The 17,387-nt window shown below is 46.9% G+C and overlaps 1 protein-coding gene across 1 annotated transcript; it reads right to left on the bottom strand.

The window, feature by feature from the left end:
* Nucleotides 1–3,220: 3,220 nt before the first annotated feature.
* On the bottom strand, nt 3,221–9,413 carry LOC136506465 (glycine dehydrogenase (decarboxylating), mitochondrial-like). Its single transcript, XM_066501397.1, has 15 exons — nt 8,004–9,413; nt 7,630–7,875; nt 7,440–7,517; nt 7,227–7,327; nt 6,945–7,140; nt 6,729–6,854; nt 6,458–6,643; nt 6,143–6,256; nt 5,546–5,698; nt 4,739–4,927; nt 4,568–4,645; nt 4,360–4,485; nt 4,164–4,262; nt 3,758–3,875; nt 3,221–3,654 (listed from the first exon to the last, which is right to left on the bottom strand). Exons 1-15 carry the CDS (start codon nt 9,219–9,221, stop codon nt 3,560–3,562), a joined length of 3,123 nt encoding a protein of 1,040 aa, XP_066357494.1. The 5' UTR covers nt 9,222–9,413; the 3' UTR covers nt 3,221–3,559.
* Between the last annotated feature and the right edge of the window lie 7,974 nt (nt 9,414–17,387).

Raw genomic sequence — 17,387 nt, 5'->3', positions numbered from 1 at the left:
CCTTACTAGAAACGACCGGACACTGGCTCTCAGCATCCGGTCACTTGACCTTATAGCGTCCGGTCACACCGAACGATTTCACCTCAGTCAAATGAACTGACCAGACTCTGCGCCAGCGTCCGGTCACACCAAAGCCAGCGTCCGGTCAGTATTTGACCTTCCATTCACTTCCAACTCTCGATCATACGTGAATGAAGTTTGCTCCATTAGATCTTGGGCATATGTAGGAGCTACCTAGTGCTAGTTTTAATAAGTGTGCACCACACCTAACTCACTAGACTCACCTAGGTCAAGCTACCCATCCATACCCCCCTTAATAGTACGGCCAAAGGAAAAATAAAGTCCTAATCTACTCTAAGTGTCTCTTCAACTTCAATCGACACTTAGAACTAGTCCATCCTTAACCTTGTCGTCCATCCTTTGAAAACCAAAACGATTTCCATCGTAGGGGCATGACCACCTTGATTGCCCAATCGATCTCCATTACCATGACCTAACTTAATTGCCTCTACAAAACACACGTTAGTTATAGTAAACTTGTATTGTCATTAATCACCGAAACCCAACTAGGGGCCTAGATGCTTTCACCTTCGCTCTAAAGTTGGTTCTCGTCTCTTTTGGAGTTGTTTTCATTTTTTGTTTGTTTTATTGGTAATCCTCCTCATAGGCAGTCCGTCCAGACCCTGCCCTTGCGCGCGCCGCCCCACCCGCGTCGGTCGCTAGCTCTACGCGTTGCACTCCCCTGCTCATGGGACGGACCATGCCCTTGTCTGCATCGCGTGGCCTTGCTTGGACTCGTGCCTCCCATCGCGGCCGCGCTCCATCCACCTACCGAGGTCCATGTTACCGACAAGCTCCACACCAGCGACCTTTGCGTCACTCCATGGCATCGAGCTCCATGCCGGCGTCAAGCTTCGCATCGACGGGCCTCCATTTTCGTCCAAGCAGCAAATAGATGTTGCGTTTAAAAGCGCATGTTGCAAGTGTCTCTTTCAGAGGTTTCAGAGGTTTGCAAGTGTTTCATGTGGATATTGCACATGTTACAATGGTTCTACACGTACGTTGCAAGCTTTTGTTCCCAATGTTTTATCTGTTTTTAGACATATGTTTGCAAGTATGCTTATCTGGATATTACATATGTTTCATACATATGTTGCAAGTGTTTTATCTGAATGTTGCGTATGTTTGGCAATAGTTTCCAAGTGTTTTTTAGATGTTTTTGCAAGTGTTTCAGATGCATGTTTCAAGTGTCGCATCTGTCTTCAGACGTATGTTGCAAATGTTGTATCTGGATGTTTTAAAAGAAAGATCGAGTGTTGCACATGTTGCAATGTGACCCACCTGCCGTGACCCCTGCTGCTGCTGGGGCACCACCGTGGGTACGCCTCCGCGGCACACATCCGTAGCTGGGGTGAGGCAGGCGCGGTGGGCGAACTCCTGTCTGTTGCGGCGCTGTGGGGTTACGGGCGCGCTCCTATCTGTTGTGGCGTTGCGAGGTTACGAGGCACGCTTCTGTTATGGGGACGGAACAGGGTGCGCTTCTGGGACGGGACGGGACGGGGACACGATGGATGCACTCGAACGGGAGCAGCGTCTAGACGCCTCATGCGGCCGGACGTCTGAGCGCTAGCCCTTCCGTTGTGTTTATTAATGATTTGTGCTTGTGTATGTTTATTGTTTTTGCGAGATGTCAATGAAGATATTGCTACTCCTGGTTCTAATCCCAGGGAAGAGGATCCGGATATGTTGAGGTTTGGGTGTCGCTCTTATTTCTGATTAGGTGACTTATGGCTGGCGTTGTTTAACCGGATTTAGTTTTTTTTAGATAATGAAAAATTTCCGACTTCAGTCTTCTTACAAGAAGAAGCATCAGTCAAACTTATTACGGTAGCACACCCATAATTAAAACAGGTTCAAAACTAAAGTTCAAGACGGTAAATGAAGGACCATCCATGCGATGTCCATGGCTCTCGACTCTAGTAGCTTGCAAGCGTCAAGAATCTATTCCCTGCCGTCATCCGAGCGCTGCAATAGAGCTCAAAATCGTAACCAGAGTGTCCCCTGAAAAGAACCTGTAAAAAAGTTTTTGTGTGACCTTTAACAAAAACCACATCATCCCCTGTGATCCATATTGCCCAGCAAAACACCACGATGATTATGTTTGGAACCTCCTAGTTTTAGTAAATCACACCCCTATGTAGATTATTTAACGCTGATTTTACGACGCACGACGGTTTTAGCCTACATGATGCCATGTTACATGGTGTCACGTTAACCGTGAGGTAAATTTGATTATGTTAATAGTTAAAGGGGCAAGTAGACTTTCAAGGATAAGTTGTACAAATATTTTTTTAAACAATATTTTTCTAGAAAAAATATGAATTAAAATTCTAAAATCTTGTTTAATCACACAAAAATTATTTTAGCTCAGAGAAATATTAAACCAATTTCATATTCTTTGTAAAATCATAATCTACCTTATGGTGCCTAGCCCAAAAAAATATATACATATGCGCTTTTCAAATCTCCATTATTATATTATGGTGCTTCTAATAGTACAAATTATTGAAATTGATAAAATATCTAAAACCTAGGTGCTAACAATATTGTTCGCAGTATTGAACACATGATACTTGGTTACATAGGATTACCTAGGCACCTGCTGGTGCGATTTGGCACCCACACCCAACCCTCGTTCATCTCGGGCTCCGAGTCAAGAGCCAAGGGTGCAACTTGACACCCCCACACCAGTACACCACGGAGGCGGTAGCAAAAAAAAAAAAAAAAAAACAAAGAAAATATGCATAGAAGATTCAAGTAAATCTCTAATGTTCAAGGTAAAACGGTGGTTCTAAGATTAAACCAAAATTAGGATAATTGTATATTTTTTTCTAAAAACCATTTAATAATCTTTTAAAAACGTATTTTTTTATATAATTCTTATGGTAAAGTCTATTTGGCCCATAAAGACGTAGTCCAAATTATCCTCCTCACGACTGGTGTGGTGCCACATAGACTAAAATCGTTGTGAACCCACAGTTAAAACTAACTTGTCCATAGGGTGCCTAGAATAATAGTATGATTTTATACTTCGAGGGGGGAAATTGGACGGTGTGGGTAGCTGAGAGAGGTAAAATAGTTTTTTTTTCCCACCATTTTATATACACAATAAATTGGGCATCAATCAGTTTGAGGCCCAATATGGCAATATGAAGTCTAATTTGAGTCCAAACTGAATCCAATTTATTGGCACTCAGGCATATTTCCAACAATCTCCATTTCTCCCAGTTTTGATTTGAACATATCAAGGCATATTTCCGTGTCAACTACTTGACTGTTCGGAAAAGAGCAGCTATTCTAGTCTAGTAAATAAAAAGCGATCTTTAATTTACATGGGAATGGAGAAGCAATGAAGTGCAGAATTACAAGGTGGCAGCTTTCTGGGGGATCAGGAGCAGCCATGAGCAAGTATATACATTGCAGAAAGGACGAGGAGCATGCATTGCAGTTTCTTGAGGCTGTTTTGCACACTGCGATCGTGCATGGTTTTACGACGAGATTACGCAGTTGCAGCTGCGGCTTCCTCGGCCACCTGGGACGCCTGCTGCAGCGTGCAGATGAGGTTGCGGTCCCCGTAGACGTTGTCCACACGACCTGGCAAGAGCGCAACAGGGGAAGCAGAGATTAGATTAGCCTCGCTCGAAGTGTTAAGAGACGAGAAGGCTCGCCCTGGAGACGACGGTTGAGCTATTCGTACCTGTTGTTGGCCAGAACTTGGCGCCCCGGAGCCATGCCGCGGGGAACGCAGCGTACTCCCTGGAATACGGCTTGCTCCATGTGTCACCCATCAAGAGTTGCGGTGGGTGAGGAGCGCCCTGCACAAACAAAGCAAAAACACCTGTGAACCTCTCTCTGTAAACATGCAATGCAAGAGGTGTCCTGGCTGTGTGCAAAACCATCTCCTGTGTGGAAGACAGCATGACACATACTCTTTACAGTCAGTGATGACTTCTTTCTTTAAAGTTATTCAGACCCAGTAGGCAAGGAATATGATTCAGAAGGATCTAGAAACCACTGACTATGTGGAGAGAGATACGGCTTCGGCTTGATATGGAACAATTGCTACCTAACTGATAACACCATTTGGCACTAATGGATATTACCTTCAGGACATTGTTGAGCACATCTGCTTTGCCATTTTCTATCTCTGCAATCTCTTCCCTGATGGAGATAAGAGCATCACAGAACCTGTCCAGCTCGGCCTGCCAAGACAAAATGTTATGATATCATAAGCTAATGTGAAATCAACTAACTGATATAATGGGAAGCAAAAGATTGCCAAAAGCTACATATGCTTACCTTGCTCTCACTTTCAGTTGGTTCAATCATAAGTGTGCCAGGAACAGGCCATGACATAGTTGGTGAGTGAAATCCGTAGTCCATCAGGCGCTTTGCCACGTCCTCTGGCTCTATACCAGCAGTCGTCTGACAAAGTTCCAGGAGCCAGTTAGAGACTGCAATGCATCGATGCATGGTTCAATTGCTAATATGATTCATATATAAGTACCTTAAATCCTCTTAAATCAATGATGAATTCATGGGCAACAGTTCCGTTGACTCCACGGAACAGAACTGGGTAGTGTTTCTGCAAAAAGATCATTACCAAGTAAATTTTAGAAACTATTTTGATGAATATAACAAATGTCACTAAGGTATGCTATCATGAATGAAAAAGTACCTCCAGACGTTTTGCCATGTAGTTTGCATTCAAGATCGCGATCTTTGAAGCATCAGTGAGTCCCTGTGAACCCATCATGGCTATATATGCATAGGAAATTGGCAGAATCAAGGCAGATCCCCATGGAGCACCAGAAATGGTACCGAGAGGGTCGGTTTTCTCAGGGAGAGGAAAGCCACCAGTGGGAATCTGATAATAACTGGATTAATCAGATGATGTGGTTGTATTTTCTTTTGGATGAAATAATGGAAGCATGCAGAAATTATGAACAATTTTTCTGGTTTAGTGCTCTGCATTTATAGAACGGGTTGATTTGTTAACACATCACCACTAAATAGTGCAGTAGTATCACCTGCAATGCTTTCAACATGAAAGAAAATGATGCAGACACTTTCTTGCTTCATTAGTTTAGGACAGGACATGAAAATAAGTCCTTAGGTTGCAGAATACGATAGGACAACAAGGGTTCTAGTCTCGAAAGAATAGTGTAAGATTTGTCATAGCATAGAGAAACACATGCAGAATCTATCTTAATCTTCAATCTGAACATCTTAGGAAACTGTTCTTGGAAGTTAAACATGGTTATAATAATCTGTTTTGTGTTGTATGAACATGGAACTTTACAAGCTCGTAAAATTAGAGTGCAAGGTCGTGACACTTTCTATAATACTAAACTTGTCACAAATCAAGTTAACCGTTGAATAATGGGCAGTACTAATATGCCTCAAATCTGAATATACGCCTCAGGTCGGAATATGAACTTTTACAGATTGACAAACGAGAAGATAAAGAATTAAGAGAACTTACCACTGGGTGAGATGGTAAAAACGGTGCCAAATGCTTCTTAACCCCAATAGGACCCATGCCGGGACCACCTCCACCATGTGGAATGCAAAATGTCTTGTGAAGGTTAAGGTGACAAACATCAGCTCCAATAAAACCAGGGCTTGTTAACCCAACCTGTAAAAAGAAAACTTTTGTAAGCTCAAGGAAATTTCTAGTGATCCTATTATTTTGGCAATAGCTATCCAATAAGGGGCATTTAAGTCCTGTACTAGGTTCAGGTGAACTAGGAGAAAATACTTTTCTTATAGAACAAAAAGTAGTTAGGAACATACAGTTTGATAGATTATACACGAAATTTAATATTTTCAAGAGAACCACAGAATTACTTATCTTGCTAATGCTAAGTACTGCACTCTAATAGATTTGTCTCGTAAGTTCACTACACAAGTATTTTCTTTTCAAAAATAAGAAGAATCAAGTTCATCGCATGTTGGAATGCCATCTACACATAGCAATATAAATGTGTCCCATAATTTTTAGAATAATAATTTCTTGAAGAGAGTGCTTGCATAATGAACAAAGTACAGAAGATGGAATAGCAAACTGTGAAAAAATAACCTGAGCATTCATGTTAGCCCCGTCCATGTAGACCTGCCCGCCATTTTCATGAATGATCCTGCAGATCTCATCAACGCCCTCTTCATAGACTCCGTGGGTTGAAGGGTAGGTTACCTGAAAATAAGTTAATATTGTAACACACTGTTATTCTCGACACATAGTGATAATCTTTCAGTATATTAATAGAGATGAAAGAGTAAATGTCCAATGTAAATCCTCATATTTTTTGAACGTGGTGGCAGGAGCTCTGCCTTTCAATTAAGGAAATGGGAAGTAAATCCTCATATTAAAAGGGCATAACAAGAGCAAGAGTACCATCAGAGCAGCCAAGTTGTCCTTGTTTGCTTCTGCAGCTTTCCTCAATTCCTCGATGTTTATGTTACCCTTGGAATCAGTTCCAACAGCAACAATCTTCATTCCAACCATAGCAGCACTTGCAGGATTTGTGCCGTGTGCTGATACAGGAATGATGCAGACATCGCGGTGGTGGTCTCCTCTTGACTGCATTTTATCAGCATAATTCTGTAACAAAGATTACCAGAAAAGCAAGAGAGGAAAAGGCTAGGCCACATAGATCATGACATACGTTGTGGTATGCACGGATAACCATCAATCCAGCATACTCTCCTGCAGCACCAGCATTTGGTTGCAAAGAGAAAGAATCAAAACCTGTGATCGTGCATAACAGGTTGCCCAAGTCATCAAACATTTCCTATGACAGAAAACAAGTTATTTCAGATGTTTGGAAATTCATGCTGCGAATACTTTGCCATCAGGATAGAAACTGAATCATGGTCCTTACATGGTACCCTGCAGCCTGATCAGTGGGGGCAAACGGGTGCAGGTTCGCGAAGTTGGGATATGTAACAGGCATCATCTCAACAGTAGCGTTTAGCTTCATTGTGCAAGAACCAAGAGGGATCATACTGTGGCACAGTGAGAGATCCTTGGACTGCAACTTATGCAGGTAACGAAGAAGCTCATGCTCTGTGTGGTACCTGCAAGTCCACAGCAGCATGGCAAATCAGAAACATTCCGACAAATTAGTGGACCAGACTGGGCTTCAGATTTCAGAGGCACGTACATGTTGAAGATTGGATGCGTTAGGTAGGGGCTCTCGCGAGCAAGGCTGCTAGGAATTGAGCTTGAGACCTCTGGTGCGAGGGATTCAGCTGTGAAGCTGGCCTGAAAGTGTTTGCAATGGCACACCATTTAATTTAATATTTGGGTCTAATTTCACATCGTCATTTAATAACACACGCACATTATACTTTGCAGTGATTGAATGAGTACTTACTGATTTTCCATTGTTGAACACCTTGAACAGCTTGTCAACATCCTCCAGGGTGGAGGTCTCATCAAATGCTACGGTTATCTATAGGAATGCATCACAATTAGGAGTTAATAAATGCTCAGCTCTGAAAATCATCGCGACGAGCTGGAATGAAATAGTGACATATATAGTGATCAATCAAATAAAATCGCACCGTGTTGGCGTCGACAACCCGGAGGTTCATCTCGTTTTTGACAGCTTCCTTGGCAACTGCACGTGCATCAGAGCACGTGACCTTGACCGTGTCGAAGAAGGGCAGGTCCTGCACGGTCACTGTCCCGAGCTTCTTGAGGCCGTGGGCGAAGGTGCCAGCCAGGCCATGAACCCGGTCAGCGATCGCCTTCAGCCCCGCTGGACCATGGTAGACAGCGTACATGGCAGCCATGTTGGCGAGCAAGGCCTGCCAACCACAAGCGTCCTTGTCACTAACTACTACTCTATCACTAACACACTAGTGTACGATCGATCGGGTCCCTGTCAGGCAATTTGGTGAGCGGGGTGGGTGGAGTGCGCTGCGCCGAGAGGTACCTGTGCAGTGCAGATGTTGCTGGTGGCCTTGTCCCGGCGGATGTGCTGCTCCCGGGTCTGCATCGCCATGCGGAGCGCGGGCTTGCCGGTGGAATCGACGCTCACTCCGATGATACGGCCGGGCATGAGTCGCTTGTACTCCTGCGACGTGGCGAGGAACGCGGCGTGCGGGCCGCCGTAGCCCATGGGCACGCCGAAGCGCTGCGCGGAGCCGACGGCGATGTCTGCGCCGATCTCGCCTGGCGGGCGCAGCGTGGTGAGCGCGAGCAGGTCGGTGGCCATGACGACCTTGACGCCGTGGGCGTGCGCGTCCTTGACGAACTGGGCGTAGTCGAGCACCTCGCCCTCGGTGCCCGGGTACTGCACGAGCACGCCGCAGACGTCGCCGCCGCCGTAGTCGAAGTCCTTGGCGTCGGCGACGACGACGCGGATGTCGAAGCCGTCGGCGCGCGTCCGGCACACGTCGATGGTCTGCGGGTGGCAGTTGGAGGCGATGAGGAAAGTCTTCTTCTTTCCCCTAAGGATGCCGTTGCACATGGCCATGGCCTCGGCGGCGGCGGTGGCCTCGTCGAGGAGGGAGGCGTTGGACATGGGCAGGCCGGTCAGGTCGGCGACCATGGTCTGGTAGTTGAGCAGCGACTCGAGGCGGCCCTGCGCGATCTCCGCCTGGTACGGGGTGTACTGGGTGTACCAGGCCGGGTTCTCCATGAGGTTGCGCAGCACCACACCGGGGACGTGCGTGCCGTAGTACCCCATCCCGATGAAGGACTTGTACGCCTTGTTCATGGACGCCAGCCGCTGCATGTGGTCCAGCATCTGCGACTCGGTGAACCCGGCGTCGAACCTCCCGGAGAACCGCATCGGCGGGGCGCGGATGGCGGCCGGCACCGTGGCGTCAATCAGCGCGTCGACGCCGCCGGGGAACCCGCAGACGGACGCCATGGCCGCCTGCTCGGCGGGCGTGGCCGAGTTGTGCCGCCGCGGGAACGTGTCGCTCGGCTGCAGCGCCGACACCGACACCGGCCGCCCCTGCGCGTGCTGATGGGGAGGAGGCCGGGGAGCACGGCGCTGCTGGTTCTGCTGCTGCTGCCTCCCCGCGGGCGCCGCCGGCGACAGGGTGGAGATGCCGCGGGACGACGACGTGGTGGGCGAGGCCGCGGCCGCCGCGAGCAGGCGCCGCAGCAGCGCGCGGCTGGCGTGGCGGCGTGCGCGCTCCATCTGGTCGGGTGGGGTGGGGAGGCGAGGGGGGAGGGGGCGCGACGCGAGGCGAGGCAGGCGCAGGAATGGGAAGTGGCCCGCCCCGCGGTGGGAGAGGACTCGGCTTCCGCTCCTGCCGAGAAGAGCGGGCGGCGGCTGGGGTGCTGCCTGCCTGGCTTGGCTAGTAATGCATGCAGGAGAGCAGAGCAGCTGTCCGCCAAGCTGCTGCTAGTATAGTGGAGGTGGAGTCAGCACGCACGCGTGACGCTGACGCAACTGATCGGCAACGGGAGGCGGAGCGCGCGGATGGCGTTTGGATGGACGTGGAGCGTGGCAGGTAGCGGAGGCCCAGCCACAGAAATCGGCAATCGGGGGTTGGCACGGGCGCCCATCCGCTCCGGCGGCTGCAGAAGATTTTCGCCGAGCGCCTTGGCGGTCTCTGAGGTGGTGTTCAGATACATACAACGTTAAGCGGGCTGTTCATATACTAATAAAAAAATAAATTATAGAATTTATCGGTAAACCTAGAGACGAATTTATTAAGTCTAATTAATTCGTCATCAGCATATGTGTTAATGTAGCATTTTATTGTCAAATCACGAACTAATTAGGCTTAAAAGATTCGTCTCGTAAAGTAGTCGTAATTTGTGTAATTAATTATTTTTTAAATCTATATTTAATACTCTATACATGTGTCTAAATATTTGATGTGACAATAGGTAAAGTTTTGAACGGAGGAACTAAACGAGAGGGCTAATTTTTGCGGCGCCCGCTGCCTCGTCGCTGATGGCCGGGCACGGTGCCTGTCGAAGTCGGCAAACCCGTGCTGGCAACCGCGCCGGGACGGGGATCTGGGGGCCGGATTCTAGCCCCCGGCGAAGCACGTTGGGTGGCGCCTGGCGGCGGGTGGACGGATGCGGTGATGGGCGCGCGGATTGGGTATGCTGCGTCAGTCGGTCAGTGGTTCCGGTGGGGACAGGATTTTTGTTGGGATCCATCACCTACCGCCAAAGAATCTCTGGGAACCCGTGGGGGTCGTTGGAGGAGCGGACCGGTGTCCTTGTTCCACCAACCGCGTAGAGCAATCTCCTATGTTCACCTCGTTCCACCAATTTCAGCTAGGGCCACGTTTAGTTCCTAAAAAGTTTCTCAAAAAGTGTGACAGTAGCTATTATATCGAATCTTGCGATACGTGCATGGAGCATTAAATGTAGACGAAAAAAACTAATTGCACAATTTGGTTGGAAATCGCGAGACGAACGTTTTGAGCCTAATTAGTCCATGATTGAACACTAATTGTCAAATAAAAACTAAGTGCTACAGTAACCAAATTCAAAAAAAAGAGGTAGGTTCACAGGAGCAAAAATCAAATCTGGGTCTACCTCCGTCTTTGCCATTTTAGATCCACTGGTGCTAATAGTTACCTTCACTATTCCTAATTATATGGTGTTTTGATTTTTCTAGATACAGAGATTTTAGATATACACTATGTCTAAATGTATAGTTAAAGCAATATATATAGAAAAGCTAAAACTTCTTATAATTTGGAATGAAATGAGTAACAGTTAAAATTAGCAAATCAGAATTCAAACAAGGCTTCTAACAATTAGCCCATTAGTTAGTGGAGGGGTGATAATAGTTCATATACGTCTGTGGTGACTTCGTTAATCTCGAGGAATTACCGGCTTAGTCTTCGAAAATGCTCATGGGGATACGGTTTGCATGCATGTGTTTATAGGGGTAAGTGTACGTGTGTTGTGAGTGTCTCCGTTGTATCGTGTAATCACAAAAAAACTAAGGTCCCATTTAAGATCCACTAAATTAATTATTAGTCGTATTAACTAGAAAACAATCAACTAATAGCTAGTTGTTAGCTAGGTGCCAGGTAAGACATTAGCTGTGACATTAGCTGAGGATCCAATTATAACCTTGGACAATTTTAGCATCTACTTATATTAGTTACATACGACTCAATACCCTAATTATCCAACCACCTAGGAGGTGCATCCAAACGGACCCCAGCTATCCAACCACCTAGTTCGTAGCTATTAGCTGCTAACTATTAGTTATTAGTTAACTATTTGTGAAGCTTCTTAAGGATGCTAAAAAACACTAGTTCCAGTTTCTAATCTTCATATAGAGTTAGAAACAAACTATCCGACACTCACTAATTACACATGCCATATTTCTTTGCACCAATTTAGGCCTTTGGCCCTTGAACTATCTCCTTGTTCGACAACGACATCATCCTTAGTGCCGACTCCTTTCAATATAGCCGCCAAGGGCTCTTCACCAATGAGGTGACCACTGGGATGGATTGAACTGGTGATCCTCCATCGGTCAACACCGTTTTTCTATCCACTACACTTTCGTCGCAATTCCTCTCAGCACCCAAAGGGCCTTCACACAAGGCGACATTGGTTGCTTTATTCTCCCATCGCACTGCCACCATATATTGGGCTTGCTCAACCAACCATGAACCACTAGTTGCTAGCCCAGGCCTGGTCATTGCCTCTATCGCCCCAGCTAGCTAGCCTCGACTAGGGGCTACCCTGTGTCTAGGGTCGGTCACAGCCACCCAGTCCACTACTAGGCAAGAATTTGCCAACCAAGGACCATTAGCGATCTTTAGCAATAGGGATCATAGTGATTCGCAAGGGTTCTCTTAAATATCTAGAAAGTTAAATTTGCCCTCAAGAGCATGTGCATTCTCCCAGAGTGCACACATTCCATATATATCTAATGGTGACGTACAATGAGCACATGCCCTTGAGAGCAAAAAACAGTGTTCCTAAAGCCTTTAGCAAGTTGTCTGTATGCAGTATGCTTGTTCATCGGACAACATCAGTTCAGCCAAATGCTAATACGCTATGGGCTCATTTGTATGAAGCCCTGGATAGAAATTGCCTAGTTAAAGAGGTGCCTTGGTGCGCCTATCTATCGTTTGGTTGGAACCCTATTTTGTTGCCTGGCAGAGGCATGTTGTTGAGGCCCAGGCATATGAAATCGGCACCTGGTGGAGCCAGATAGCACCCCTTGTACTGTAATAGAGCTTTAATGGTGTGTCTTTGTAACACCTCTAGTGTTACGAGCTTGCTTAGCATATAGGTTAATGCCTGATAACGAGTAAATAGCGAATGGCTTGTTTATTTGATTAAACATGAAGAGCAATTTTTTTATAAACAAAGATAAAATATAACTTGTATTTAGTACTTAAATAAATTCGAAGTGCAACTGTGGATTTGATGAATAGGTGTCGTTCCATGGTATTTCTGATAGCTCAAAGATCGAATTCCGTTGAGTCGGCAAACTAATGATTTGTGTTTAAAAGTGCTATCTTGGGTGAATTATATAGTGGGACCTACTTAAATAGCGCTTTAATATTTTGTTCCATGAATTAGTATGAAGTATGGACTATGTCATGTTATGTTGTTAGTTGAAGCCTTAGTTGAAGCCGACGAGGTTTAAAGCTTGTAAAAATTAAGACAAAAGTGTTAACAGGTGTTAAGTTCTAACGAGCCCCTCGACAATTGCTAAGTTAGGGACGATATAGACGATGCTACTTTGGCATTTAAAATTTAACAAAAATGATTAAACAATATATCCATGTTTTTGTATAGTTTGATGATTCATGGCGAGTACCTTAGCTTGGTGTAGTTCGTAGGATGGTCTGACGTAGCGGGGTTACCCCAAGAATTGCTCGAAACTCCTTAGAACACGCGAGGAACCATGTTCGGTGTTCTATTCGCGAACCGGTGCGCTGTGCGACGAACTCATCTTGGTCTTTTTTATCCTTTTTCCTAGTCACTCTTTGGTCACGCCGAGTACTTTCCTAGCTAGCTGGTGGCGTGGACTTTAGGTTAGTGAAGTTGGCCGAACCTTAACCACGCTGTTTGGCAGCCTTGGCATCGCTTTACAAAGCGTGCACAGCACTGGTTTTGGTCGTTTGGCCTTTGGCCGCGGTCACCACGGGTCTCAGCGCGTTCTGCCATGTTTGGCCGCGCTGTGGCCTGGCTACTGGCTGGGCGTCTGGCCGAGCCTATCCACCATCGCCGCGCTGCCGTCACCGAGCATCTGATCGCTCTCCTGCCATGCCTTGCCCCGTTGGCCAGCCTTGTGGCCGTCGTCTGCACGCCGGGCCCGGCATGACCGCAGTCGCCCCCTGTTGTGCGCAAGCTGTTGTCGGCCGTGGCACAGCTCTCGCGCACCGGCATAGGTCTACGACACGGCTGACCGACGCTGACTGCCTTATCGTGCGCTGTTGTTGCCTCGCTGCTGCGTTGCTGGGCGCGCATGAGCAGTCACGCTGAGCCATTGTGCCCGCGTCGTGTCGCGTCCCGTCGCGCCGTGCTCAGCCAGCGCCACGCATACCTGCCACCTTTATGCACGTCACGACACCGCTCAGCTGCCACACGCTGTGTCGTTGCGCCTACGCTGTGGCCATCTCATCGAGCTACCTCCTTGTCGGGTTGTCGATGCCCTTTCCCGTGCACTCGCCGTTTCGCTTCAACCGCCCACTCTCGGACAAGGCCAGGTGGTCCCATCGTGTAGCCGCCCGTCTCCGCCGTTCGGTAGCGTAGCCGCCTTGTCACTCGCATGACCCAGCAAGACAAATCATGCCCTGTGTCGCGCACTGTGCCCTGCCGTGCCCTCGTGCTGCTGTCAGCAGGCGCCGTTCAAATTCACAACGTGTGGTCCGTCTCGAGTCGATTCTTCATGTCAGTAGCTAGGTCACAAAGCTATCTAAATGCCCAACCCGCATAGAGAACTAGAAGTGCGCTGTTGCCGGCCAATTTGGCATTTCCGTCACCACCGGTCAGCTCGCCGTCAGAGTAGGGTGCAATTAGGGGTAAGGTCCTAATCGTCGGTAGTGGTTCAATTGTTGGCACCGGTAGTTTTGATTTGACCCCCCTCTATTGTGTGCTCACCTCCCTTCGGCCAGGGTCCTCGCCGGCAACGCGGTGACGCGGCCATGTCCGCTGTCTTGGTCGCTCGCATGTGGCCGGGCCGGCTCGACCATCCTTCGCTCCAATCGTCTCCACAGCATGGACCGCGATGAGCCACTGCTGCTTTCCCCCCATCTTTACCTCTCCATTAGCATCCTAGGACGTCGGCGTGCTCGCGCCACCATGGCGGGTGGCTTGGCGGCGCGGACAGAGTGCTAGGACCGTTGTTTTTCTCTCAACCGTCGTCTTGGAGTTCGTCTTGACCCTGCGGCACTCGTCAGCTTGCTCGGGTAGCCGGGCCCCGCTCTGTTGGCCGGCATAGGTGTGCTGTGTCGGCCGGAACTGTGTCGCTGCGCCCAGGTGCGACGGGGATTTCGTATTTGCGAAGGTGATGTATTACGGGGTGCTCGGTGCGAAGTCCGTCTCTATTGTAATAGTGCGTGGAGTCATCGTGTGATAACCGCGTAGTACGAGGACTTTTTTACAAAATCGTCGGCGCTCACGCGAGCTTTGCATCGTGGGCCGCTCGTTAGTCCGGCTTGCTGCGTGTGTGAACGTTCCACGTGGGTCGAGGGAGTTGTTGGGCCAAAAGGGGTTGTCGTCGGCCCTTTTCATTTTCTACTAGGTAGCGTGCTCGTGCGTTGCTACGGGATAACTAACATTTTGTACTAAAAACACACGGATCGCACGATAAGATAACAATTTTGTAAAAATTAAATACCAACGTTATAGTGACATTTAATCCAAAAGGCAAAGTTTATGAATTTAACACAGTCACGGAGTATGCGGCGTCATAGGCTCACAAACTCTACTTTATAGATATTTCCATGATGCGGCTAAGATAATGTTTTATATTGGCAGGAAGAAATCTCTAATATCCATTTCTTTCGTGCTCACAAACTAATGACCCTGGTGCAACAATGGAAAATACAAAGGAGCTATCCTCGTGAATGCGTGGAACCAACGCCACTACGATCGTGCCATCCCACGACCACTGGTATGGTGTTGTTTAGCACTATTGTTCACTATTATCGCCAACTTGCTTTGTTGGTTTTATTCAAGTAATTTATGTTTGTAATTATGCAGGTGCTAATTCGGTTGATCCCACATTGGCACATGAGAAAAGTGGGAAAGTCGACAAAACTTATGGTTTTGAGAACATACACGTGTAATAGTTATGAATGGTTACAAAACGAAATATTATGAACAAAACACTGAAAGTGTCATTTTTATAACAATAATATAACACATGTTCAATTTTCATTATGCCATCACACAAGTGTATATACAACATCTCTGTGTCGAGTCTGATAAACCATTTAAAAATACCTAAGAACAGCAACAAATATGGTATTAGTGAGATATTATTTGTACAATATAAATTGAATGGAAAAAATGTATTGTATGTGTTAGTAATGTTCTGTTACCTCGCATATGGCGTTAGAACCTCCTTAAATACAATATTCTTCGTGAAAGTTCCATGCGCTATTGGGGTCTTCTTATCCTTATCTTTTTTATTTGACGCATTCTTATTTTTTTTCCTCTCGGCATTCTTTTTAGCATTTTTCTTCTCTATCTTTTTGGCCTCCTCCTCTTGTGCCTCCGCATCAGACAGGAGGGCAAGGATCTTAATATTGGTTCTTGACGTGGCTCTAGACATTGCAACGTACAACTGACCATGAGAGAACATCGGTGCAGGTAGGTACACACCCACATTCGGGATAGTTTGGCCCCGTGACTTGTTGACTGTCATGGCAAAGCTTAGCCTGATAGGAAACTGCTTTCTCTTAAACTGGAACGGGAACATCTCATCATCAGACGGGTATAGCGGTATTCGAGGAAGGAATACCTGCTTCCCAGCATGCTGCCCCACCACGATTTCAGTGTTAATTGTATTTCTTTGGAACCCCCGCACCACCAGCCCTTGTACCATTGCATAGCCCATTGGCAGGGTCAATATTCCTAAGCAATATGACAGGACACCCGAGCTTGAGCTTCAAGACGTGGGGAGGCAGCCCATTGGGGGTCAAACTGTTAAGGAACTCTAATGGATAGTAGTTATGTGGATCATCTATCGCGGAGTCAAAACTGTGATACACCGTCTCGCTGCCCTGGAACATATCAATCATTTTTCATATTAATCATGTCCACCCAATCGTTACTTGTAGATAAAATCGCTCTGGTGGTGATGTAGTCTTTGTTCGCCATGTTTGCATTTAGATCTAGAAAGATGATGTCGATCAATGTATGAAGATATTTTTTGGCATCTCTAGAGTACGAGACACATATCTCGTTTAGAATACGTACATTGCCATCTCCGTTAACCTCTTTCGTTCCACCACCAATGCACAATAGATAATCTGCAAACCACGGGTCACTCTGAGCCCTCATGTTGTGGACAAGCTTTAGGTGGCGCATGGATTCCCAAAGATACGACCTTCATAGAGAAGCACCGACTATTTGAGCTCTGGATCCTTTTTCGCTCAACAGGGAGGACTTGTCTGAAATCTCCACCAAGGACAACAGTCTTTCCACCAAATAGTAGGTTTGACCGGCCCATTATATCCTGTAGGCTGTTGTCTAGTGCTTCCACATTTTGCCTCTTTGTCATAGATGCCTCGTCCCAAATTATGAGAGCTGCTTGCTGCAGCAACTTAGCAGTACCACTCTATTTCGTGAAGCTACAGCAACTGCCCTCTTGAAGAGTGAGGGGTATCTTGAAATGCAAGTGGGCCATCCTCCCACCTAGCATTATGGCTACTATGACTCCAGATATAGCTGTAGCCATGGCAAGCTTGTCTTGGCTGCGTAGTTTTGCAAGAAGTGCCCTATACAAAAATGTCTTTCCTGTCCCACCAGGTCCATCCATAAAGAACAACCAGCCTTGTTTGCTGCAGACAGCGGCCATTATCTCATCATAGGTAGACCTTTGCTCGGCATTGAGTGAGTCGCACAATAGCACATCTTCGGGATTTTGCTCAACGCTAGCTTCCTCAAATATCTCACGAGGAATATGGCTGGCATCATCATATGAGTGATCAATATCTAGAAGAGGAAATGACCTTATGTCCTTCCCCATAGACTACAGCATGTTTCTAATGTCTATCAAAACCATTTGTTGCACCAGATCCAGGGATGGATGATTGCTATTGTAGTCCTCTGACATTGCATCATAGTGTTTTTTCCACAACCCCATCACATCATGCGGTTCGCAGAATACCAATATTGTTGCAAATAGCCT

The sequence above is a fragment of the Miscanthus floridulus genome, chromosome 15 (genome assembly GCF_019320115.1).
Source record: "Miscanthus floridulus cultivar M001 chromosome 15, ASM1932011v1, whole genome shotgun sequence".
Lineage (NCBI taxonomy): Eukaryota > Viridiplantae > Streptophyta > Magnoliopsida > Poales > Poaceae > Miscanthus > Miscanthus floridulus.
Note: the sequence above shows the minus strand (reverse complement) of the source record. Positions and strands in the feature narration are given on the sequence as shown.